The 25,629-nt window shown below is 46.4% G+C and overlaps 1 protein-coding gene across 1 annotated transcript; it reads left to right on the top strand.

Annotated features, from left to right (window-relative positions):
- Nucleotides 1-14,953: 14,953 nt before the first annotated feature.
- GET3 (guided entry of tail-anchored proteins factor 3, ATPase) lies at nt 14,954-22,318 on the top strand. Its single transcript, XM_036745042.1, has 7 exons — nt 14,954-15,140; nt 16,545-16,692; nt 19,103-19,251; nt 19,338-19,488; nt 19,665-19,772; nt 21,413-21,610; nt 21,760-22,318. The coding sequence occupies exons 1-7, from the start codon at nt 14,980-14,982 to the stop codon at nt 21,889-21,891; spliced, it is 1,047 nt and encodes a 348-aa protein (XP_036600937.1). The 5' UTR covers nt 14,954-14,979; the 3' UTR covers nt 21,892-22,318.
- The last annotated feature ends 3,311 nt before the right edge of the window (nt 22,319-25,629 follow it).

The raw sequence follows: 25,629 nt of genomic DNA, 5'->3' as shown, positions 1-25,629 counted from the left end.
CCCTTTTCAACCCATTCCCAATGAGAGTAGGGTTCCAGAGCTACCAGCCCTCCTTCCTCTGTGTCAGTTCTTCCTCTTGCACATCATTTGTATAAGATAATGACTCTTTAAAAAAAAAAAGATAATGACTCTTTTTTACCTTTTGCTAAATGGTTACTTTTCAGAATTACATCATACTCAGGTCTATCTCAATCTTTCTTTCAAACTACCCAATTACTAATAACAATCTTAGATATACTTTTTACATTTCCTCATATAAAAAGTAAATAATCAGTCCTTATTGAGTCCCCTGTAATTAGTCTTTGATGTATACATTTTTTTTTCATTCAGGATTATGCTTAACTTTGCTGGGTATGATATTTTTGGCCACAACCCCAGTTCTTTTGCTCTTTGATATATAGTATTCCAAGACCTGTGGTCTTTTATTGTTGTTTTTGCTAGGTCTTGTGTGATATGAGGCAGGAATTACCATCAGCTGATGGCATTTAGGACACTGATGGGAAGTCCAACTTCATACAGACCTTTTTCAAGCTGGAAGGTCATCCTCCAGTCAAAGGAGTAGAGAGTGCGTGAAGAAACCTGTCAAAGACCAAGGTAGTCCCAGGTGGTCCTCCTCATGGATGGACTGGGAAGCCCCACTTCCAATGTCTGGAATTCTATAAACTGTTTCAAACTGGTTCTAACATAAAGTCAAACTTAACATGTCTCAAACATGAAAACTACAAAAACTCATTCTCTCCCAAACTACTCTTCTGAATTACCCTATTTCTGTTGAGGCACAGGAATTCCGACAATCACCCAGGTACAAAATATGAGAGTCATCCACTCTCCCTCAATCAATAAGTGACCCAGAATTTTTAAGAGCTCACACTTGACAATGGAGATACAAAGACAAAAGGGAAAAGGCCCTCGCCCCCAAGAAGCCTGTATTCACTAAGAGACCAAAACATGTTCATATAAAAGTATATAGAAACACACCCAAACAATATTTGTTTTTGGTGGGGGAGACAGTGACATTTGTGGGAATCAATAAAAGCTTCATGTGGAGAGTGGCATTCCCAAACTCACTCCCCACAAAAGCTTTTCTAAACCTTCTCTCATTAAGCCTCCTACACTTTCCCCTCTTCTTTCCCTCAGGGGAAAGGATTTTGCCTCTTGCAGAGAAAATTTAAGCCATTCATAGTGAGCTCCCTCTTATTCCCTCCTCATCTCCCAGGCCCTTGCCCACACTGTCCATTTTTTTCTCATTTTCCTTAACTTTTGACAATGAGCTGACCCCTTTTTTTGCAAGGCCAAACCCTTTCCAAATATAGGAGATAGCTAGTGCATAAGGTCTAAGTGTGAAGGGACTAATGATTAATAAGGCTGGAAAGATAATTTGGAACCAGGTTGTAAAGGGCTTTAAATTCCAAACAGGAGAGTTTATATTTGATCCAACAAGCAATAAGAAACCCGTGGAGTTTATTGCATAGGGAATGGCATGGTAGGAATGGCAACCATGGTTTGAAGTAGTGGGAGAACTGAGATATATGCATAGCTTCCAGGAGGCTATTACAATAGTCCAGGAGAAAGGGGATTAGGGTCCAAACTGGGTGTGGGGGTGGGCAGGGGATTGACTGCTGGTAGAATAAAGATTTGGCAACTAATTAGATACGAGAAGTTTCATACTTTACTCAGAAAATGAAGGCCATTCACTGACAGCTCTTTCTTCTCATTTCACAACTCCCTGACATCATCCCTCATTTTCTTCTCCTTTCCCCTAGTTTGTGACAGTGAAGTAGCCCTCCTCCTTGCCAAGGCAAAGTCCTTTTCATGTGCCCTTGATCCCATCCCTTCCCACATGCTCCAGCAGATTGTAACCTCAATCGCCCTCTTTTTAAAAAATCTTCAAACTCTATCCACTAGCTCCTCCCCTACTGCCTTTAAACAAGCCCAATTCTCTACCATGCTTAAAAACCCTCAACAGACCCTACTATTTATTCCCTCAAGATATATTATCCCTCTCCTCCCTTTTTCAGTCTGATTCTTAGGGGAAAAAAAGCTTTCTACTTTCACTGCCTTCACTTGCTCTTATCTCACTTTCCCCTCAACCCTTTGTAATCTGGCTTCCAACCCCATCACTTGACTGCAAATTGCCAGATCTGATGGTCTTTTTTCAGTCTCCACCCTTTTCCACTTATCTGCTGCCTTTGATATTGTTTGACTATCTTCTTGATACTCCCTCATCTTTCAGCTTTCGTGACTTTGTTCTTTCTTGGTACTCCTACTAGGCTGATCACCAATTCTTGGTCTCCTTTACCAGATCATTATTTACATTGTGTTCCCTGTGGATGTTCCCAAAGGTTCTGTCCTAGACTCTCTTTCACTAGGTGACAGCATCAGTTTCTTAGGTTATCATCTTTATGTTGATGATTTCTAGATCTAGATCTATAAATCCATGTCCACATCCAGATCTATAAATCTATATCTTCTCTAGAGATCCAGTCCCAGATCCCCAACCCCCAGTGCACATTCCAAATTGAATGTCCTCTAGGCATCTCAAACTGAACATGTCCAAAAGAGAACTCATTCTTTCTCCCCAAACCCACTCTTCTTAATTTCTCCATTTGTAAGATACCACCAATTTCCCTGTGACCCAATCTTGACAACCACACAACTGCAGGCATCTTTTGACTTCTCTTTCACCCACATGCTTAATTAGTTGCTAAAATTTGTCATTTCTACCTCCATAACATCTCTTGCACTTATCCCCTTCCTTCTACTTGCACACAGCTACCAGCTTACTTTGGGCCCTCATCACTTCTCACGTAGATTATTCCAATGGCATGCTAACTGGTCTCTCTTCCTCAGGTATCTCCCCACTTTACTTCATATTCCACATTGCTGTCAAAGTGATTTTCCTTAAGTGATTACCTGATAGCATTATTCCCCTACTCAATAAAGCTCCTATTACCTCTAGAATCACATATAAATTCCACTTGGCTTTTTTAAGCCCTTCACAACCTAGCCCCAAGTTATTTTTCTGGCATCTTTATACATTGCTCCCCCTCTTGTATCTAGCTGTCTAGCTAAACCAACCTTCTCTTTGTTCTTTACCTAACACTATCTCCCATCCCCTTAACTTTGCTGACCCTGTGCTTGGCATGTTCTTCCTCCTTGCCTCTATGTCACAGAATCCCTCTCTTCCTTGAGGCAGCTCAAGCATCGCCTCCTACATGAAGCCTTTCCTGATTGTTATAACTGCTATCCTCCATCTCAAGCTACATTGTATTTAATTATTTTGTACTTATTGTGCTAATATTTATTCTATTTACACTTATATGTGTACTTGTCTCCCTTGTTACAATGTAAATGCATTGTTGGTAGATGTTTTTCATTTTTTATCAATTGTTTCATTCATTGTATTTTTTCCATTTAAAAAATTCTGCTGCTGTGTCAAAACTACTCTATCCCATTTTAGCTTGACTAAGACAGATCGACTAAGAACATGACTCAGTTCATCAAAACACTTTAGACCAAGTTCAAGATGTCTTTGAATGCTATTGGCTAAAGTGAAGTGATGTCAGAGATCTGCTCCAATTGGCCATGGTATTTCATTGAGTCCTCTGTGTCCTGCATAAAAGCATCGGGTTAGCTGGCATGGGAGGATTTTCCAGAAATTGGGGCATGTCATTTTCCAGCATGTCCCTGAGAAGGAACTGCCCAGAGGGAAAGTCCATTGTTTCAGCCCTGGCTAGGTCACCTCCCTTCTGACTCTGACCACATAATGATCTTCCAGTTCTGTTGGATCCAGAGGAAATGGGCATTCTGATCTTCCTATCAGTGTCCTGAATGGTGTCCCTGGATCACTGGCAGAAGTGTCTTGATGCACCAAGGACAATCTGAACGCAGATTCACCATGCTTCAGGGCATCTTCTTGTGCACCCCACAAACGGGAATAAAGGGCTTTCAGGAACCTGGAGCTGTGAGTTACCCCCCTTTGCCAAGTATACCCTCTAAGCTTGAATCTACTTTCTCTATACTCTAGGCAGCCTAGATGTCATGGTGGATAGTGGTAGGCGAAGAGTCAGGAAGAGCTAGGTTCAAATCCTAGCTCTAATACTTCCTAGGTGTGGGACCCTAGGCAAATCATTTACTTCTGTCAGCTTCAGCTTTTTTATCTGTAAAACTGTGAAAATAATGGCATCTACCTCATGAGGTTGTTGTGAGAATCAATCTAGACAATATATAAAGTACTTTGAAAACAAAAAATTATGTGAATACTAGCTATTATTATGATGTACTTGTGGGAGTGTGCCAAAGATTTTACTACCTTCCTATAAAGCTACTTAAGGATAGCTGACTAAATTAATTCCTAATTGATAGTTTTTGGAAGAAGGTTTGGAGGGGTGAGGAAGCAAATCAATAAATTACCCTGAGGGAGAGATAAAGCCAAGGTCTAGGGACCTGACTCATCAATAGGAGCAGGAGCTGGGATAAGGATCTTCAGAGATTATATGGGCTATAACAAACTTAACAAAAATCAACACAAATGACCATTTCTATATACACAGAAGAATAGAGGTTTGTCCATGAAATTGCCTATCTCTATTATGTATAGCTTGCTTCTTTTTCTTAAGTATAAAATAAATTTAACAGGTTTCTTTCAAAGCTGTTTTGCTTTTTGGTAATTCCTTCTGGCCTTTCTCTTCTTTTCTGTACATTTAAACTGTTTCAATGACCCTGTCCTTTTCTTTTTTTGCAATTCTATCTTGAGTTTCTCTCTCCATGTGAACTCTCTCTCCCCCTCCTCCACAACTGAAGAAAAAGAAAAACAGAACTTTTGTAACTAGAAAGAAAAAGAAAAACAAATTCCCATGTTCATTGTCTGAAAATGTGTGACTCATATTGCAACTTAAATCCATAATCTCTTGGTCAGGAGGTAGGTAGCATTCTTCATTGTTGGCCCTCTGGTATTGTGGTTGGTGACCGTATTGATCGGAGTTCTTAATTTAAAGTTGTTTGTCTTTACAACGTTGTCCTTTTATAAACTGTCCTGGCTCTGCTCATTTTACTATGTACCAATTCATACAAATTCTCCTAGAACCTTCCTGTCATCATTTCTTATGGTGCAATAATATTCTGTTACATTCAAACGTCATAATTTGTTCAGCCATTCCCCAAATGACAGGCACCCCCTTAGCTTCCAGTTCTTTGCTAGGAAAAAAAAAATTTGCTATTACTGTAACTCCTTTTTCTCCTTCTTTCACCTCTTTGGGGTACAGGCCTAGTCAATAGTCAAAAATCATTTATTAAGTGCTTACTATATGCCAGGCATTGTGATAAGAGCTGAGGATACAAAGAAAGGCAAAAGTGAGTCCCTGCCCTCAAAGGGCTCACAATCTAATGGAGGAGATGACAAGCAAATATGTATATACAAGGTACATATAGTATAAACTGGAAATAATTAAGAGGGAAGGCAGTAGAATTAAGAGGGATTTAGAAAGACTTCCTGTAAAAATGGTTTTTGGTTGGGTCTTAAAAGAAGCCAGGGAAGCCAATAGGTAGTGATGAGGATATAGAGCGTTCCAGGCATGGCACCCTGAAAGAGAAAATGTCCAGAGCCTAATGGAGTATCTTGTTTATGGACCAGCCAGGAGGCCAGAGTCAAAAAGTGTGTGGGGATGGTGTAAGATGTAAGAAGAAGGGAAAGGTAGGAGGGGAGATGGTTATGAAAGGTTTTGAATGCCAGAGGATTTTTGTATTTTTTTCCGGAGGTAACTGAGAGCCACTGAAATTTACTGAGTTGGGGAGGTAAGGTGATATGGTCTGACCTATGGATTTAGGACAATCGGTTTGGCGGCTGAATAGAGGATGGACTAGAATGGGAAGAGATTTGAGGCAGGTAGAGTAGAAAAGCTGTCTTCGCCATGGCTGTCCACTTCCACAGATGGAGCAGAGGAGAGCCTTGCAGGTGGGAAGCCATTGCTGTTTTCCTTTCTCTCTATAGTTTTGGCAGTTTTTCCATACAAAATACATACATACATACATATATATACGTGTATATATATATATATATACACACACATATATATATACATGTATATACACACACACACACACACACATACGTGTATGTATATATATATATATATATATATATTGTTGCTCTCTTGTTTTTCCAATAATCCGGCCCCCACACCCTGTATTGGCAATCAAAATAGGCTCTCAGCACTTAGTTCAACCAAGTGCCCTTGAAGAGTTTGGCCTTTATTTCCTTGATTAAATTAGGAGTCCTTGATGACCTCCTTGCCTCGAGGGAAAGCCTAGTTTACATGGGTTTGAGTGACGTGTTTGTGACATCAGAGGCTTTTAGACCACATGGGTTTAAGTTGCCTCTTTGTGATGATTTCAGGTCATGCGTGTGAGTCGCATGTGTGACTCACCCTTGACCCTGAAAAAGACATAAAACCAGGGGTTGGCTTTCTCTTTTTTGAAGCTCTGACCCACAGTCATGGTGGCGCCTGTGACTCTGGGCCAGCCCTTGTTATGAGCTCCTGGGCTGTTGGTAACTATGAATTGTATTTGGTCTGTCTGTCGATGTTTGTAATTTGTTTATATTTGCTCTGAAGTTCAGGGTGCTGGCTTTTTCCCCTGAACTAAGTGAGTGATATTTGTATGCTGGATTAAAGTAAGATTGTTAACCCCTTAATGGTGCTTTCCTTAGTGAAGCAGATCAAAAGAACCTGGGTTTTGGCAGCATTCTGTGAGCTGGTTCTTGTTGATTTTACACCCCCACAGCAGCTGCTAGCCGCATTGTTGAAACACACCCCTATCCCTGCCAGCTGCATGCGTTTTGAAGATCATGTTACTCAACACAGGTGTCACTGGGCCAAAGGCTATGCAGGTTGAGGGACTTTTAGCTTTCTTTCCAAGAAGCTTTCCAGAATGTGTAGACCAGAGTGTCAAGCATACTGCAAATCTGGAAGCACTAAATAAATGCAAATTATTAATATTAGCGGTATTCCTAGCATTTCCTATTTTAAACATTCTGTACTAAAAAACAATGGAAATTCTCCCTCTCTCCCTACTGGACTTTGTTAGTAACATACAGAATGCTGATGTTTATATGGAGCTATTTTATATACTATAATTTTGCTGAGGTTATAGTTTCAATTTATTGTTCCTCTTAGTAGCTAGCATTTATAGGGTACCTACTATATGACAAGCACTATGCTGAGTGCTTTACACATATCACCTCATCTGATCCTCACAACAACCCTGTAAGGGAGGCAGTTGTTAACCCTGCTTTACCACTGGGGAAACTGAGGCAAACAGAGGTTAAGTGACTTGATGAAGATCATATAGCTCTTATGTGGCTGGGGCCAAATTTGAACTCAGGGCAAACCATTTAACCTCACTGAGCTTCCGTTTCCTCATCTATAAAATGCAAAGAATAACACCAAACTCACAGGGTTAATGTGAGAATTAAACAAGTGAACGTAACCTTAGAACACTATGGAACTGTTAGCTATTATTATTATTGTTATACCGTCACTGCTTCACTCCACAATTCGGTTAACTTTTCCCTTAAGCGCTCGCATATACACATATATATTTATGGGTACTGATTTTGATTTCTTATCTGTGGTGCCTTTAAGCTAAGCATTTTTAGCTAGGGATCCAGGAATTTTTTTTAATACTTTGATAACTGTATTTTAATATAATTTGTTTCCATTTAAATTCTATGTGTTTTATCTTATGAATTTAATACCATGATGCTGAGTTCATTGGCTTTAGCAGACTCCAAAAACATCTATGACAAAAAAAGGGGGAACAACTCCTATTTTCAGAATAGTCTCCGTCCTCATCTCTTTTTCTCATGTCTATTTTTATTGTTGCCTTGGCTAAAATCATGATGGCTACCCCTGACGTGATAGACGATTCCCTGTATTTGTTTCTGCAGAGCCCCACACAGTACCTGGCGCAGAGTAGGCACTTAAGAATCACTGATTGGTGAAAGACAATCAGGGATTATACAAGACACGGGTGACAAGAGAAGGCATTCCAGGCATAAGGAATAAGCCAGTCAAAGGAAGGGATACTGGACATTGGGAAGAACAGAATAAGGACGGTTTAGCTGGACTAGAGTACATGAAGTGGATTAATGTATGATACTTCTGGAAAGGCAGGTTAGGACAAAGTTGTGAAGGGTTTAAAAGTTAAACAAGGGAGTTTATATATGATTTTAGAGGAAATATGGAACCCCTTGAATTTATCAATAAGAAAGTGACGTGATAAGTCTTCTGCACTTCAGGAAAATCATTTTAGCCAAAGTGTAAGAATGTACTCAAGCGGGGGAGAGACCTGAAGAAGAGAGACCAACTGGGAGGATGCTGAAATAATAAAGTGATTTGGTGATTTGGGAGTGGAGTTCTTCCTGGGGAAAACACTAAGCCTAGTTCTATAGACCTGGAAGTCATCTACAGAGAGATGATAACTAAACCCATGGAAGCTGATGAGGTCACCAAATGAGAGAAGAGGGTCCAGTACACTGAGGATCACCACAGCTGGGGGACATGATATGAATGATGACACAGTAAAGGAGACCAAGAATTGGTGGTCAGCCAGGTAAAGGAACCAAGAAAGAATAGTGCCAGAAAAACTGAAAGGTGAGAGAGTATAAAGGAGAAGATGGTCATGAACGGCAAATGCAGCAGAGAGGTGAAGAAGGGTAAGGACTGAAAAAAAGACCATCAGATCTTACAGTTAAGAGATTACTGGTGACTTTGGAGAGAGCAGTTTCAGTCAAGTGAGATAAGAACAATTAAGGCAGTGAAAGTAGACAGCTCTTGATAGTATATTTTGAGGGAACCACAGGGTCTGTTGAGGGTTTTTAAGCATAAGAGAGAATTAGGTTTGTTTGAAGGCAGTAAGGGAGGAGCTAGTAGAAAGGGAATGAAGTTGTGGGTGGGGCAAGAATAACTGAGGTTGCAGTAGTGGTACAGATGAAAAGGAATGGGATCTAGGGAACATGAAGAGGACCTGGCCTTGGCAAGGGTATCAGTAATTAAGGTGGGACTTTTTGCTGTTCTCTTAAGTGTCCTTAATGATTCTGGCCTTTGTTTGAATGGGGCAGATAAAATGGGATCTTTGTGTCTTTTTGTCTGAGTGTTTCTCAGCCCTAAGACAATGTAATGGTAATCACGGCAGGACTTTTTATTGTCTTCTCCTTTGGAATGCTGAGGTTATTAAGTACTTTTGATGAGTCTTGCCTTTCAAATGTAATGTCCAGCAAAATGGGATTTTTCCCTGTTCTTTGTTTGAGTGCTTCTCAGCACTGAGGTAATCAAGTGCCCCAGGGCCCTGAGATGGGTATATAAGATCCAAGGTTGGCATTTGAATTTGACTTTTGGGGCACACTCGTGTAAGGAGTGTTGAAAATCTGGGCAAGGGAGGGCATGGGAGCAGAGCCAAGATGGCGGCTGGAAAGCAGTGACTAGTGTGAGCTCCCTGCCAAGTCCCTCCAAAAACCTATAAAAAATGGCTCTGAACCAATTCTGGAACTGCAGAACCCACAAAATAGCAGAGGGAAGCAGGGCTCCAGCCCAGGAGAGCCTGAATGGTTGCTGGGTGAGGTCTATCCCGCACGGAGCTGGGAGTGGAGTAGAGCAGAGCCCAGTGTGGGCCATGTGGACCAACCAGTCCAGGAGCCAGGCAGAACAGGCCCTAGCACCCTGAATCAGTGAGCTGTGGCAGTTGCCAGACTTCTCAACCCACAAACACCAAATACAATAGAGAGGAACTGCAGAACCCACAAAAGAGCAGAGGGAAGCAGGGCTCTAGCCCAGGACAGCCTGGATGTCTCTGGGTAAGGTCTATCCCTCACGGAGCTGGGAGCGGAGCGGGGCAGAGCCCAGCTTGGGCTGCGCAGACCAACCAGACCAGGAGCCAGGTGGAGCTGGCCCTAGCGCCCTGAATCAGTGAGCTGCAGCAGTTACCAGACTTCTCAAACCACGAACACCAAAGACAACAGAGAAGGTTAGTGGGAAAAGCTGTTGGGGACAGGGTGATAGAGTTCAAGGTTCAGCCACCGCCCCAGGGCAGTGGAGGTGAGGCAGCTACAGAACTACAGCTGCAGTTGCTTCTGGCCCCAGGCCCACCTGGTGGGAGGAATTAAGTGGCAGATCAGAGCAGGAGTGTAGAGCCTGCTGAAGATCTGAGTCCAGTCCGGGTTCAGGGTTCTTGGAGAAGAAGGAGTGCTGGTGTAGCAGAGCTGGCTGTAATAGCTCTGAAAACAACAGCGCATCCCCTCAAGCTTGGAACAAAATACTCTTTACTCTACAAGCAGTCATACCCTGCTGAAAAACTCAAGGGTCAAGTAAGTTGGCTGGGAACATGGCCAGGCAGCGAAAACACACCCAGATTCAGTCTCAGACTTTGGAATCTTTCTTTGGTGACAAAGAAGACCAAAACATACAGCAAGAAGAAGTCAACAAAGTCAAAGAGCCTACAACAAAAGTCTCCAAGAAAAACATGAACTGGCCTCAGGCCATGGGAGTGCTCAAAAAGGATTTGGAAAAGCAAGTTAGAGAAGTAGAGGAAAAATTGGGAAGAGAAATGAGAAAAATGAGAGAAAACCATGAAAAACAAGTCAATGACTTGCTAAAGGAGACCTAAAAAAATACTGAAAAAATATACTGAAGAAAACAACACCTTAAAAAATACACTAACTCAAGTGGCAAAAGAGCTCCAAAAAGCCAATGAGGAGAAGAATGCCTTGAAAGGCAGAATTACCTAAATGGAAAAAGAGGTCCAAAAGACCACTGAAGAAAATACTACCTTAAAAATCAGATTGGAGCAAGTGGAAGCTAGTGACTTTATGAGAAATCAAAATATTATAAAACAGAACCAAAGGAATGAAAAAGTGGAAGACAATGTGAAATATCTCACTGGAAAAACCACTGACCTGGAACATACATCCAGGAGAGATAATTTACAAATTACTAGACTACCTGAAAGCCATGATCAAAAAAAGAGCCTAGATATCATCTTTCAAGAAATTATCAAGGAGAACTGCCCTGATATTCTAGAGCCACAGGGCAAAATAGAAACTGAAAGACTCCACCAATTACCTCCTCAAACAGATCCCAAAAAGAAATCTCCTAGGAATATTGTCGCCAAAATCCAGAGCTCCCAGATCAAGGAGAAAATACTGCAAGCAGCCAGAAAGAAACAATTTGAGTATTGTATTTGAGTATTGTGGAAACACAATCAGAATAACCCAAGATCTAGCAGCTTCTACATTAAGAGATCAAAGGGCTTGGAATATGATATTCCAGAGGTCAGTGGAGCTAGGATTAAAACCAAGAATCACCTACCCAGCAAAACTGAGTATCATGATCCAAGGCAAAATATAGACTTTCAATAAAATAGAGAACTTTCAAGCTTTCTCAGTGAAAAGACCAGAGCTGAATAGAAAATCTGACTTTCAAACACAAGAATGAAGAGAAACATGAAAAGGTAACCAAGAAAAAGAACAAGAAAAAGAAATCGCAAGGGACTTACTAAAGTTGAACTGTTTTGTTTACATTCCTACATGGAAAGATGATGTATATGATTCATGAGACCTTAGTATTAGGGTAGCTGAAGGGAATATGCGTATGTATGTGTGTGTGTGTATGTATATATGTGTGTGTGTATGTATATATGTGTGTGTGTATGTATATATGTATGTGTGTGTATATATATATATATATATAGAGAGAGAGAGAGAGAGAGGGCACAGGGTGAGTTGAAGATGAAGGGATGATATCTAAAATAAATAAAATCAAATTAAGGGATGAGAGAGGAATATATTGAGAGAGGGAGAAAGGGTGAGATAGAATGGGGTAAATTATCTCGCATAAAAGTGGCAAGAAAAAGCAGTTCTGGAGGAAGAGAAAGAAGGCAGGTGAGGGGGAATGAGTGAATCTTGCTCTCATCAGATTTGACCTGAGGAGGGAATACCATACACACTCAATTGGGTATCTTACCCCACAGGAAAGAAGGAGGAAGAAGGTAAAAAAGGGGGGATGATAGAAGCGAGGGCAGATGGGGGAGGAGGAAATCAAAAACAAACACTTTCAAAAAGGGACAGGGTCAAGGGAGAAAATTCAATAAAGGGGGATAGGTTAGGAAGGAGCAAAATATAGTTAGTCTTTCACAACATGAGTATTGTGGAAGGGTTTTACATGATGATACGCGTGTGGCCTATGTTGAATTGCTTGGCTTCTTGGGGAGGGTGGGTGGGAAGGGAAGAGGGAAGGGAATTTGGAACTCAAAGTTTTAAAAACAGATGTTCAAAAACAAAAAAAAAAGTTTTTGCATGCAACTAGAAAATAAGATACACAGGCAATGGGACATAGAAATTTATCTTGCCCTACAAGAAAGGAAGGGAAAAGGGGATGGGAGGTGAGTGGGGTGACAGAAGGGACAGCTGACTGGGGAACAGGGCAACCAGAATATAGGCCATCTTGGAGTTGGGGGGAGGGTAGAAAATTTGTAATTCAAACTCTTGTGAAAATCAATGCTGAAAACTAAATATATTAAATAAATAAAATAAAAGAGAACATCAGCAAAGGAAAAAAAAAAGAAAAAGAAAATCTGGGCAAGGCGTAACTGCCCCCAGCTTTGTAGCCCAGATAGATGTTGGTGATCCTCTGGTAACTATGAATTGTGATTTGAATCAGACGAAGTCTGTCTGTTGATGTCTGTAATTTCTGTATTTGCCTTGAAGTACAGAGGGCTAATCTTTTCCCCCTGAACTAAGTGAATGATATAGGTATATTTATGTTTGATTAAAGTGAGATTGTTAACCCCTTAAAGTTGCTTTCCTTAGAAAAGCAGATCAAAGAACCTGTGCTGGAAGCTCTTGTTGCTGGTCTTGTTGGGTCTTACACCCCTACGGCAGCTGCTAGTGGGATTGTTGCTGCAGCAAGAAGGGCCACCTCACTGTCACCGACTAGGGAAAAGGAGTGAATGAGGGATGATGTCAAGGAGTTGTGAAATAAGGGGAGAAGAAAGAGTTCTCATCATTTTCTGAGTAAAGTATGAAGCTTCTCATATCTAATCAGCTGCTAAATCTTGCTGGCATCATCCATTCTCTCTACTCAAAGGGCCACTACCCTAGTCTGGTCCCTAATTCCCTTCCTCCTGGGCTATTGTAATAGCCTCTTAGAAATTATATATGTGTGTGTGTATACACATATGTATATATATGTACGTGTGTGTACGTGTATATGTCTGAGTACATTCACATATATACACATGGGGGGGGGTGTTTTGTTGGGGGCAGCTAGTTGGCAAAGTAGTTAGAGTGCTAGGCCTGGAGTCAGGAAGACCTTAATGTAAATCAAGCCTCAGACACTTACTAGTTGTATGACCCTGGGCAAGTTACTTAATCCCGTTTGCCTCAGTTTCCTCATCTACAAAATTAACTGGAGAAGGAAATGGTAAACCACTCCAGTATCTTTGCCAAGAAAACTCCAAATTGGGTCATGAAGAGGCAGACGTGGTTGAAAAGACTGAGCAACAAATAAAAATATATGTATATGTGTGTGTGTGTGTGTGTACACACACACACACACACGTTCTTTATATATTGTACATATTCTCAGGAATGTGTCCTATGACCTGAGCTTTTAGAGGAAAAGACATACATGTACATATACACACACACACCCCCATATAGATATATACATGTATATTTTAATCTATATACACACATATTTAACACTACTTATTTAATACACACAGACACACAAATTACCTTCCCTAATAAAATGCAAGGATCTTGGAGGCAACGACTACTTAACATCTGTCTTTGCATTCCCAGTGCCCAGTCTTGGCACACAGTAGGTGCTTCTCGACTGAGTAATTGGGAATAATAGGGAGCTACTGAAGCTTTCTGAGCAGGATCGATGGGCTCTTGGGACTATGAATTTAGCATCCGCACAGAGGATGGTCTGGGTGGCACGTGGTGGAGGTAATTATTCCCTGAACAGGTCGGGCGCTGGCGTGGTCGCCCTGGGGAGGTGGCTCTTTCAGGGAGTCCAGGCTTTACCATTTAGTTGCCGCATGATCTTTGGAAAATCAGTTTTCCTCCTCTGTAAAATAAGTCGAGTACTTGCCCTAGGTTCCTCACAGGGGAGTCGCCTTCTGAGAAGGGTGGAGCTGGAGGAGGGAGACACCAGCGCTTGGAGGTGGAGGGCCTGGGTTCCAGTCTCGTGCTCCACTACTAACTACCCGCGTGAGCTTAGACAAGTCTCTCTTCACCTCTTTCTCCAATATGTCCATGTGGGGATTGGACCCAAAGGTCTCTATGTCTGCCATGCTGTTCCCCGAAAGTAACACAAAAAAGAAATCTGTTTTCACCAACGCGCAGAGTTAAGGTTCAGCAATGACCTTTGCTCCTGGAACGTGTACTTTTCAATAGAACAGAGTCCTCAAGGAGAGTAGCCAATCAGGAGAGGGAGAGGTGAGCCAAGATGCCTTCTCCTGATGGACTTAGCCTATAGGCTGAGGAGAAGGAAGCCAGCGGCCCGCCCCCACCGGTAGCGGCGTGGATGAGTTTTCTGGTTGCTAAGGCGAGGTTGGCTTCTAAAGTAGGCTGTTGGCAGTTGGAGGAGGAACGTTCGGTGGTCCCAGCCAATCAAAAGGGAGACTCTGGACATAGGCTCCAATCCGCCAAGGAGGGCCGTGATGGCTAGTACCATTGTCGGGAAAAGCCAGGGGGAGGAGACGACCCGACCGAAGACCCTTCCACGCACAAGGGGAGGGCACGTAATCTTAAATCTAGTTTTGCATTTTGACAATTTACTAAATCCATCCCTCGGGCATTATCATCCTTTCTTTCCGGAAGGCGACATCGCAACAACAACGCTCCATCAATAATCCCCCCACTCCGAAGAGGACGCCCGTAGTTTGTGCAGCCGTCGGGTCACGTGAGCCGGTTCCAAGATGGCGGCTGGGGTGGCCGGGTGGGGGCTGGAGTCAGAGGAGTTCGAGGATGCGCCCGATGTGGAGCCCTTGGAGCCTACACTCAGCAACATTATCGAGCAGCGCAGCCTCAAGTGGATCTTCGTCGGGGGCAAGGGCGGCGTGGGCAAGACCACTTGCAGGTGGGGGCGGGTGGGAAGTACCGTTGCGGTAGGGGATGGGACCACGGGGATGGGGACCGGTGGGCTGTACCACCGCGATCGGGGGACAGGGGAAGCGGCAGGTGGTGGGAAAGGGTAGACTTCATACTAACCCGTGGTGGGAGGAGGGAGGTCACGAATGAATGGGTCGTACCACTCCCTCCCCCCGGGGGTGGGGGGCCTCGCAGAGTGCTAGGACTAGTTCCCGGGAAAAAGAAGAAAGGGGGCGGGGAGCTGGAGTGGAGCACCCAGCTGGCCTCTGGCCCGAGTCCAGCTTCCCTCCCGAGTTATGGCGCAGCCCGAGGCTCCTGCGTTCCCCGTTCCCCGACTGACAGCCCCAGAGTGGAACTTCGCTCTGCGTCCCAAGCATCCTCACTCCAGAGGCCACAGTTCCTCTCCCGGGGACCAGCACGCTCTCCCCCTCGGGGTCCTGGGCACCCTCTCCTGGGACCCAGCATGCTGTCCCCTTCAGGTCCTCAGCAACCTCACCTGTATACCAGCAAGCCCTCCTCGGGGTCCTGTGCACCCTCTTCTGGGACCCAGCATGCTGTCCTCCTCAGGACCTCAGCACCGTCACCTATGTACCAGCAAGCCCTCCCCCTCGGGGTCCTGGGCACCCTCTTCTGGGACCCAGCATGCTCTCTTCAGGTCCTCAGTACCCTCCCTCTCAGGGTCCTCTGAACTCTCTGCTAGGGCCCAACTTGCTCTCCCTCAGGGTCCTGAGCACTCTCTCCTGGAGACCAGCATTCCCTGCCTTGGGGTTCTGTACTTCCTCTCACTGGGTCCTCCCAAGCCCCACACATCTTCTCCCTCTGGGTGTCTCACCTTCCTTCCCCGAGGCCCGCATAACCTTTCCTAAGCATAACTCTTTTGCTTTTGGTCCCACATGCTTTTTTTTTCCAGGGCCATGCTTCATTTCCAGGAATCATACATGTGTATATATGCATGAGAAAAATAGCCTCTTTCCCATCCCTCCCTTATGCACTTTCTCCAGATCTCATATTCTTTCTCCTGGAGTCACACTTTCTCCTCTCTGGAGGATCTGTACTCCTGCCCTCTGGGTGCCGTACATCCTTTCCTTGAGTTCCGTGTATTCTATTCCCTGGCTCTTTTGCTCTGAGTCCCACATGCTTCCCAGAGCCACACGCCCTTTTTTGGGCTCAAATAGATACCTTGAGGTAGGATCTGTTTTTCCTTTCCTCTGGGTTCCACATATCTCCCCTCCTACATACCTTGGCACTTGTAGGCCTCCAAGTACTCTCCAAATCTTTGACTTTCCCTCTGGAGCCTCTTCTCTAGCCTGTTTGGGACCAGGGCTGGGAGAGGGGTGGAGCTCTGCTCCTCCTGCCCGCTCCAGCTGGCACCCCTGGCTCTCACTCTGCCCAGCTGCAGCCTAGCAGTACAGCTGTCCAAAGGGAGAGAAAGCGTCCTCATCATCTCCACGGACCCAGCCCACAACATCTCTGATGCCTTTGACCAGAAGTTCTCCAAAGTCCCCACCAAAGTGAAGGGCTATGACAACCTCTTTGCTATGGTGAGTGCTGGAGAGTCCTTGGGGTTGCTGTGAAAGGCTTTTGGTGTCTGATTCCCCTCTGTGCCATGGAGTGTCTGTGTGACCCTTCCTCCCTCAGGTCCCTATAATGAAGACAGAGGACTTGACTAGATGTTTTCTGAGCACTCACAGCCCTGACATTCTGTGACTTAAATGAGAAAATGCGGCTTGTCCTGGTGCTGACTTGCGAGGGGGGAGGAAAGGGGAGAGCAGAGCCCCGTGGGGGCAAAAGAATAGGAACTCAGGTGTTCTAAAACCAAGCTGACCGCTGTCTCCCAAAATAAATCAGCTCTCCTACTGCCAGATCAGAATCCTCCCTGTATTCTCTGATTCTCCAATATCACCTTCCACTGTTGATTCTTTGTCCTGAAATGACCTTTCCTTATGTAGCCAGCACCTTACCTGAGGCCCTCATCCCTAAAGGCCCTCAGTATCCTTCCTGTGCTACTGCAGTAGCATCCTGACTGGTTTCTCCCTTCCCTAGCCTATTGAGCACAAAACTGCCAGATTGACCTTCCCCAAACAAGTCCTGATCACATCTATTCCCTGCTTAAAAGACTGTAGTGCCCCCACCCTGCATAGATTCCCCTTTGGTCTGGGAATCTGGAGGCCAGACCTGTTGGCTTCCTCTGCTTAGGACCCTAGGACACTTCTTTTCTTGGGCTTTGGTGTCTTCATCTCCCCTATGCCCTGCCGAGCCTCTCTCCCAGGGCTCCTAGTACTGAATGAGCTCACTGCCCATGTTGAAGCTCTTGGGAGGTGAGGCCCAGGGGCCCAGATCAGCCCTTCCTCTCTCCTCACCTGCTTTGGACTGGACTCTAGGCTTCCTGAGGCAGGAAGGTGGCTTCTCTGTCTAGCCGTCTTGTTTCATGATGCCAGCACCAGGAGACTGCAGATCAGGAAGAGAGACCTGTCCCATGGCTTCCATGGGACAGAATTGACGGTTTTTGACCTGGAAGGGACTTCCGAATCAAACACTTTCATTTTGCAGATAGGGAAACTGAGGTTAGAATGATTTATGATGACTAAGATCATGCTCAAATAACAGAGCCAGAGCTCCAGGGCAGGTAGCCAGCTCTAGATCCAGTGTTCCTATCCAGGGATGGACGCAGAGCAGGGATTGTTAGCTCCGTTTTTCATATTGAGGAATTGAAATGTTTAGTGACTTGTTTAAGGTCGCACAAGTGGTAAATGATAAGCCAGAATATTTAAACTTTCTGAGTTGGAAGGGACCAGAGAGATAATTTAATCCAGCCCCCTCCTTTATCCCAATATCTGTGCTTCTGCCCCTCCCCCATCTGGATGTCCAGGCTCCATTTCTACTACACCCATTCCCAGCTCCCCACCCCACCCTACCCCCACCTGATAGCCCACCTCCCTAGGCTGATATCTGCCCTGCCCACCTGATAGTTCTGATTCCACAGACTGATGTCTGGGTCATAGACTCCCTCTGTCATATCTATTTCTACCCTCACCTGCACTTTAAGCATCTACTTCAGACCCTCAGGAGCCCTTTCTTGTATGAAGAGGCTTCAGTCCCCAACTCCTTCCTGTCACTGGAAAAGCCAAGTTTGGGCCATATAGTGTGGACTTTGAGCCAGCTCCATGCTGCCTCACTGGTGTCTAATTCAAATAGAAAAGCAGCCACTGATCTGTACATAAGGATCCCTGTGGGCTGCATGTTAACTTAGTTTTAAAATATAATATTGTCTGCGTTTTATTGTATTTTTTATTTTGTTAAATATTTCTAAATTACTTTTCGTTCTGGTTCAGGCCACACCTGGGAATGTTGTGGGCCACATGCCATGTTTGACACTCCTGCCCCAGCCCTTCCCTTCTCTTTTTCAAAAGGCCTATTTCAACCTTAGTGCCTTATCTTCTCCTAGCTAAGATAGGGAGTAGAGGGCCATGTCCAGTTCCCTGGCTTCCTGCCCTGGAGTGGTTTTCCCGTGTCCCTGGCTCCTCTATCCTGGGCCTGGGCAGGCTTTACCATACAGAAGAGGACCTGTTGGCTTGGGAGGCAGGGGACATGCTCTATCTGGGTGACCTGAGGCCAGTCACTTCCTCTTTGAGTCTCACTGTCTGCGCCTCTAAAATGGGATAGTAGTATCTTCCTCAGAGGGTTCTTGACAGGATCCTAGCTCTAAAACTGGTTGGGACCTCAGTGGTTATTTAGTCTTCAGAGGAGGACCAACAGGGCCATAGCAGTGACTTGTCCCATGAGGTGACGTCCACAGCAGCAGGGGCAGGTGGAGCCAGAATTGGAAGGCCAGCCCTTTGACTCCAGACTCTGTGCTAGTGCTGTTGCCCCAGCGAGAACCCAGTGCGATAATGTGTGTCAAATGCTAACTAAACAAAAGCTTTTTTTTATTCTTCCCTGTGTCTTCTGCAGGAGATTGACCCCAGCCTGGGCGTGGCAGAGCTTCCTGATGAGTTCTTTGAGGAGGACAATATGTTGAGCATGGGCAAGAAAATGATGCAGGAGGCCATGAGCGCCTTCCCTGGCATTGACGAGGCCATGAGCTATGCTGAGGTCATGAGGTAAGCTTTGGGGCCAACCTGATGGGGACCAGCACAGCACTGGCTGGCTCTGCCTTACCTGGCTCTCCCTGGCTCCTCTCCACCAGGCTGGTGAAAGGGATGAACTTCTCAGTCGTTGTGTTTGACACGGCCCCCACTGGTCACACGCTTCGGTTGCTCAATTTCCCGACCATTGTTGAACGGGGCCTGGGCCGCCTCATGCAGATCAAGAACCAAATCAGCCCCTTCATCTCACAGGCAGGAAGGGGACTCATCTTGGGTGGAGGGGGGGGTGGCTGGGGTGGGGGTGGAATGGATGGCTAGCTTCAGGACTGGTGCAGGGTTGGTGTGGGGAGAGGCGGGTGGAAGGCCAGTAGTGGGCCTGGAGAGGTGGCTGGGTGGCAGTGACCTCTCTTCCCCCCATGTTGCCCTAGATGTGCAACATGCTGGGCCTGGGTGACATGAATGCTGACCAGCTGGCCTCCAAGCTTGAGGAAACCCTGCCTGTCATCCGGTCAGTCAGTGAGCAGTTCAAGGATCCGGTAAGGAAGGCGGAGGCCTGAACCCCAGAGAAGCACTGAGATACCTTTAGCAGTACTTGGCAGTCGCTATGAAATGCTTCTGACTTAGATCTGATCAAGGGAGGCAGCAGGATCCAAAGGAAAGATCCTGGGTTCTGGAGTCCAAGGACCCAGATTCCAGCCCTGCTTCTTCTCCTTAGTACCTGGGTGACCTTGACCAGGTCCCTGGCCCTCCACTTCCTCATCTCTAAAATGAACATGTTTTCCCAGCTGGTCTCTAAGCCCCCCGAAGGGCTGGGTCTCTTGTCTCCGCCTGTGATCTGTTCAGTTCAGCAAATGGCTTATTAAGCATTTACTGTGCTAGGTGCTAGACAAAGTTGAGAAATGACACTGCCCCTGCCCTCAAACTGTGTACAGTCTAATAATGAAGGGGACTCGACGTGTGCATAAACACAGTGGGTCCAAAGTCTTCTAGAAAAATTTGAGGAGGGAGAAATTCTTTCAATTATTGGCTTAGTGAAAGCCTCATGGAAGAAGCAGCCCCTGAGTTGGTCCTGAAGGAAGATAAAGATTGAGATGAAAAAGGAAGGCCTTCGGGGCTGACTAGGCAGCCTGTTATTAAAGAGGCACTGGATTGAGTTTGGAGGCTGTGGTCTAGTCCTGGCTCTTCCCAACCACTGTGTGGTCGAGGGCCAGTCACTTCTTTGTCCCCATCTGTTCAGTGAGAGGCTTGGAGTAGGTGATGCCAATATGTCCGGCCCTGAATCTATGGTTATCTGACTAGATGCTCTCCATGGGCCTATCCATCTCTAATCGCATATTAATCTTTATTCTTCACTCCTGAACTTAAGGGCCAGCCTGCATTGGCAGAAGGATTTCCATATAGCCATGAAGTCCCAGCCGAAGTCCCTGTCCCTTTCCTCATCTAAGCATTTACTGTGTGCAGAATACTGGGCTAGGTCTTGGGAAGTTTGAAAAGTCTTTAAGTTCAGGAATCCCTGAGGAGGGGGGAGGGGAGGAAAGGTGGGAGAATTTGCAACTCAAAATTTCAAAAATCAAATGTTTAAATTTGTTTTTACACATAATTGGGGGGAAGATATATGTGTATGTCTGTCTGTGTTGTGTAAAATTTGGATCCTAGAAAAAAAACCACAAAAATGTTCAGGGGTACAAACTGTGCTTTTCTCAGCAACCTAAGGGGCAAGGACAACTCCAGGGGACTCACGATGGAGAATGCTATCTTCATCGAGACAAAGAACTGCGAAGTTTGAATACAAACTGAGGCACACTACATGCTCGCCTTTTCTGCTTCTCTTTTGTTTTTGTTTTTGGGGTTTTTTTTTTTGTTTTTTTTTTTTTTGGTTCTGTTTCTTCTTTCTCATGATTCATTCCATTGGTCAAAATTCTTCTCCACGACTTTACTAGTGCATAAATTAATTCAATGTGAAGTTATACATGACAGTTATATGAGACTTCATGCCGTCTTGGGGAGGGAGGGGGGAGGGAGGGGAGAAAAACTGGAACTCAAAACTATGTAGAACCGTGCGTGGTAAACTAAAAATAAATAAAGAAATTTATTATTAAAAAAAAAAATGTTCAGGGGTCCCTATTGTGGAAATAACAGATTTTGTTTGTTTTTCTCCTCCCCACCCCAACCCCAGGAACAGACAACCTTCATTTGTGTCTGCATTGCTGAGTTCCTGTCCCTGTATGAGACTGAAAGGCTAATCCAGGAGCTGGCCAAGTGCAAAATAGACACCCACAACATAATCGTCAACCAGCTGGTGTTCCCCGAGCCTGAGAAGCCCTGCAAGATGTGCGAGGCCCGGCACAAGATACAGTCCAAATACCTCGACCAGGTGGGTCTGCCCAAATGCCCCTCCCACTCCGATCCCAGTCACTGACCTGGGACCCCCCTCCCCCTGCCCTTCGCCACCCTCACTTACCCGGGGGCTGACCCCTGACCTCCCCAGGGTTGAGCTCTGACCTCGCCATGTGGCCCCCTCAGATGGAGGACCTCTACGAAGACTTCCACATTGTGAAGCTGCCGCTGCTGCCCCATGAAGTTCGAGGGGCTGACAAGGTCAACACCTTCTCCAGCCTCCTGTTGGAGCCCTACAAACCACCCAGCGCTCAATAGCCCAGAAAGACCGCTTGCCCACCCTTGGCCCTGGCTCCTCCTGCCATGCATTTCCCTGGAACTCTCCTCTGCCCCTAGGGCAGTTTGCACAGATGTTCCTGATGCCCCATAGGGAAAGTTGCTGGTTTGGGGGAGGAAAGGAGGGTGGGGGCAAGGAAAGGAAGGTATTTATTTCTTTCTCCCAAGGGGCAGGGAGCTGAGCTGAGTAGGGCCAGGTGGGGGGGTGGGAGTGGGAGAAATACAAATTCAGTAAGGCTGTGCCCTGCAGCCTGCCTCTGTGTCAGGGGTTCCAGGCTGCTATCTGTCCCCTCATGACCCTGCTACCTGGCACCCAGTCACTGACTCTGGGTGACCATGTTCCCTCCTTGCCCCCCCTCCAGTCCAATAACTTCTCTCCCTCATCCCCAATAAATATGATCTCTAATAACCATGGCTGGGCTGCTTGGTTGGGATGGGAGGAGGTGGGAAAGACAGAAGAACGGGTAAATGGATACATTACTGGAGGCTGTCTCACTGTGGAGAATGAAGTGGAGGAGCAGGCCCAAATCTATCTGCTGGCTGTGTGAATGGGGAGCAGTCACCTTAAGCTTATGTTTCCTCATTTGTAAACTGGGCACTTTACAGACATCATCTGATTCCTGGCACCCCTGTGACATTACACAAATCTTACAGTCTGAGAGGCTGAATGGCAGAATTTGAACCCAAGCCAGCCACTCTTAGCCATCAACCCACTATGCTCCCTCTCCCAACAATACCCGAGAAAGGTTCTTGTGAAGAAAGCACGTTGTGAATCCTAAGACCCCTCTTTTAAAAGTGACAGTGCTGGAAGGCCTGTGGAGGACAGGTGGGCTCAGCAATAGAGATGGGGAGAAACTGTTGGTTGCTGAAGAAGTTCAAGATGAGAAGAAAAAAGGGGTGGTAACTGTGGGAATGGAAAGGGACAGACAGGTGACAGTGGGAAAAACTGGGCCTCAGCCCCTTAGCTGGGCAGGGCAGCTACAGTGTTCCCAGCCCCTCCCTGGCATAGGACCTGCCTTGTCCCTGGGAATCGAAAATCAGAAGAACAGGGAACCCCTCCCCTTTCCTTCAGCACCTTTGGCTAGGAACCAACTAGTTTTTGATGCCCCCCCCCAAGCCTCACCCCATACGTTCTCATTCTCTCTCTCTCCCTCTCCCTCCCCCTCCCTCTCTCCCTCTTCCTCTCCCTCCTTCCAGCCTGAACATGAAAAGGGTCAGGGGGCATGGGAATGGGGTGGCCATTTCCCTATGCTATAAGTACAGGGATAGCTGAGCACCACAGGACACAGGAGCAGGATTAGCTGGCCCTGCTGGGGGCCAGGCAGTGCCAGCTGTTTGGTTAGGGAATTAACAGCCGCCTGAGGTGAGGGCTGGCCCCACCTTTCTTGGAAGGGGAGATTGGGCCCTGGTCTCAGCCAGGGGATTAGCAGCTGTGGTATGCCCTTCACCCCCCTCCACCTTGAAACCCAAGTCTGGAGATGTACCTACCCAGCTATTTGTCTACACCTGAGCTGAGCAGCCAATGCTCCAGGGCAGAACACTGCTGGAGACAGGTTTGATGTCCCAATCTCAGAGAAAAGGAAAGAGTCCTCTATGACCGAAGACCAGTCTAGTCCTTGCAGGGTCCTACCCCTCAAAGAAGGAGAGCAGCCTCTAGGAGGCTCAACCTTAGGAAGTCCGGAAATAAGGCTAGGCAGAGGAATCAATGGGAGAAGGACCCCAAACAGCCTGGGCTTGTGCCATCAGACTACCTGCAGAATTCCCACCTGGGGTGGGGGGCTGGGAGGGTAAAACACCCAGAACCCAGAAGTCCAGGAATCCCTAGTGGAAGAAACATGTCAGCTGGTGCACCTTTGCTGTGGCGTTTTCATTAGCCTACTGGGCCCCAGTGATGAGTGGTATAGGTGGAAGAGGATGTAGAGTCTAACCAGGGTATAGTACCTTATAAAGTTATGTACATTGTGTGTGATTCTTTGGCAAGCCTTTTATCTTCATTTAACAGAAACAGGCCAAGAGAAGGTTTTTGACAGTGGACACAAGACCTTGTGATAGACCTCGGACAACCTAGCAGTTTTGACAGTTTTGAATAGGGGGTGGGGAGGCAAAAGAGGGGATCTGTGCTACTGTCTGGAACACTCTGTCTGCGGCAGCAGGGGAGACCGATGCTCGGCTAGTTGGTCAGCCCAGGTGGGGAGAAGGGGGAAGGGTCTTTCTTAAAGGGCTCCTCCCTCCTTTATGCCCCGAAGTGCAGCTGGTGGAGCATCTAAGCCACACACCCCCACCCAGTAGTGCTCCACCCCAAGAACTCTGCAGCAGCTGGATAGTGGGAGTATGAAGCGTTTATGGAGCAGTCTGCTCCTTGCGGGTGCACAAGCCACTTTATAAGGAGCACTAGGTGGCTCATTCTGGTTTCTCAATTGCCCCCCACCACATGTCATGGGCGGTGCCTTCCCCCTCACACACGCACACCCTAGTAATTCCAAGATAGGACAGCACACCCTGACTCCAGAACAGGACGTCTCGTCCCCCCTGGCCCAAAGATGAACCCTAGCTCGGCTCACCTGAGGGAGGAGATGTGCATGATGCCATCCTGCCAGCTAGGCTGCCCTTCTGTGATCTCATTGTTAGGATAAGGACAGGGATGGGTCTTGAGGTTTCATCGGTACGAGGAGCTTCCCGGTGAGAAAACCATCTCTCCTAATGTGGGTCGGTACCTTATCTGTAACTTAAATTCTGTTTTGCCTCGAGCTGTGAGGTTGTGACTTGCCTAAGGTCCTACAACTAGTGCGGCTCAGACACGGATGGGACTTGAACCTGAGTCTTCAAGGCTTCGAAGCTGGCTATCCAGTACGTCTTGTTTGTTCACTGTGTGCCTTAGTACATAGACTATCCTGAAATTCCTGCCACCTCTCGCCCAGAGTACCTGGAAACAATTGTTTCCCACCCATGGTTATTGATGGAAAAACCAAGGGATCGTGGGGGGGGGGGGGCTGATTAAGAACTAGATTAGTGGGGAGGAGAGACTAATGGTAAAGCATAGCTCCGTTTCACTCAGGACATGAACAAACTGCCCCGGCTCCAGGGTGGGAGCTCGACGCAGTGTCTGTTTTTTGTGTGTGACTGTAAAATTGTGGGTGTGTGTGTACGCACGCGAGCGCAGTTACCTACGGCATTATGTGAATTTCTGTGTCAGCATGTGGGTGGGCACTGGAACGCGGCGGGTAACTGCGAGCCCAGCTTCAGCCCCTTCCTCTCCTTGGGTGACCTGATCCAAGAAGGAGAGAGGGGAGCAAGAGGGGACGGAGCTAATTATTTCCAGGGCTCCTGCAGCAGCTGGGACACAAGTCGGGGTCTGCCCAGGAATTGCCTCCCGCACCACCCCTTAGAACTTAGTTGCAAACTAGGCGCCGAGGATGGACTAGGGTGAGGGCTGGTCGGGGGGGAAGGGGGGACGAAGACTAGGAGGCGTCTGCAAAGGAATGCCAAAAGTAAAGATTTCTAGTGACGTCACAACCAGGAGGGACAGATGGAAGGGGTTACCGAGGGTCCGAGCCCTGGAACAGCAGGGTTGGGGGGTGGGGGGAGGGAGAGAAAAGGGGAGGAAGGTAGTATCCTTGATGGGTGGATGAGAATGTGTGTGTGTGTGTGTGTGCCCTTCCCCTCCCCCAGTAGCCAAGGGGCGGGGAAGGGCGGGGCCGGTGGTACAGGGAGGAGCCCCCC

The sequence above is a fragment of the Trichosurus vulpecula genome, chromosome 1 (genome assembly GCF_011100635.1).
Source record: "Trichosurus vulpecula isolate mTriVul1 chromosome 1, mTriVul1.pri, whole genome shotgun sequence".
Taxonomy (NCBI): Eukaryota; Metazoa; Chordata; class Mammalia; order Diprotodontia; family Phalangeridae; genus Trichosurus; species Trichosurus vulpecula.
This window is presented reverse-complemented; position numbering and strand designations above follow the sequence as displayed.

Excerpts from the sequence above, each read along its gene's own strand:
- GET3 (XM_036745042.1), top strand. The coding sequence starts at position 14,980 with ATGGCGGCTGGGGTGGCCGGGTGGGGGCTGGAGTCAGAGGAGTTCGAG. Across the intron at positions 19,252-19,337 it reads AGCTATGCTGAGGTCATGAG|GCTGGTGAAAGGGATGAACT; the intron begins GTAAGCTTTGGG and ends CCTCTCCACCAG. Across the intron at positions 19,773-21,412 it reads GTGAGCAGTTCAAGGATCCG|GAACAGACAACCTTCATTTG; the intron begins GTAAGGAAGGCG and ends CCCCAACCCCAG.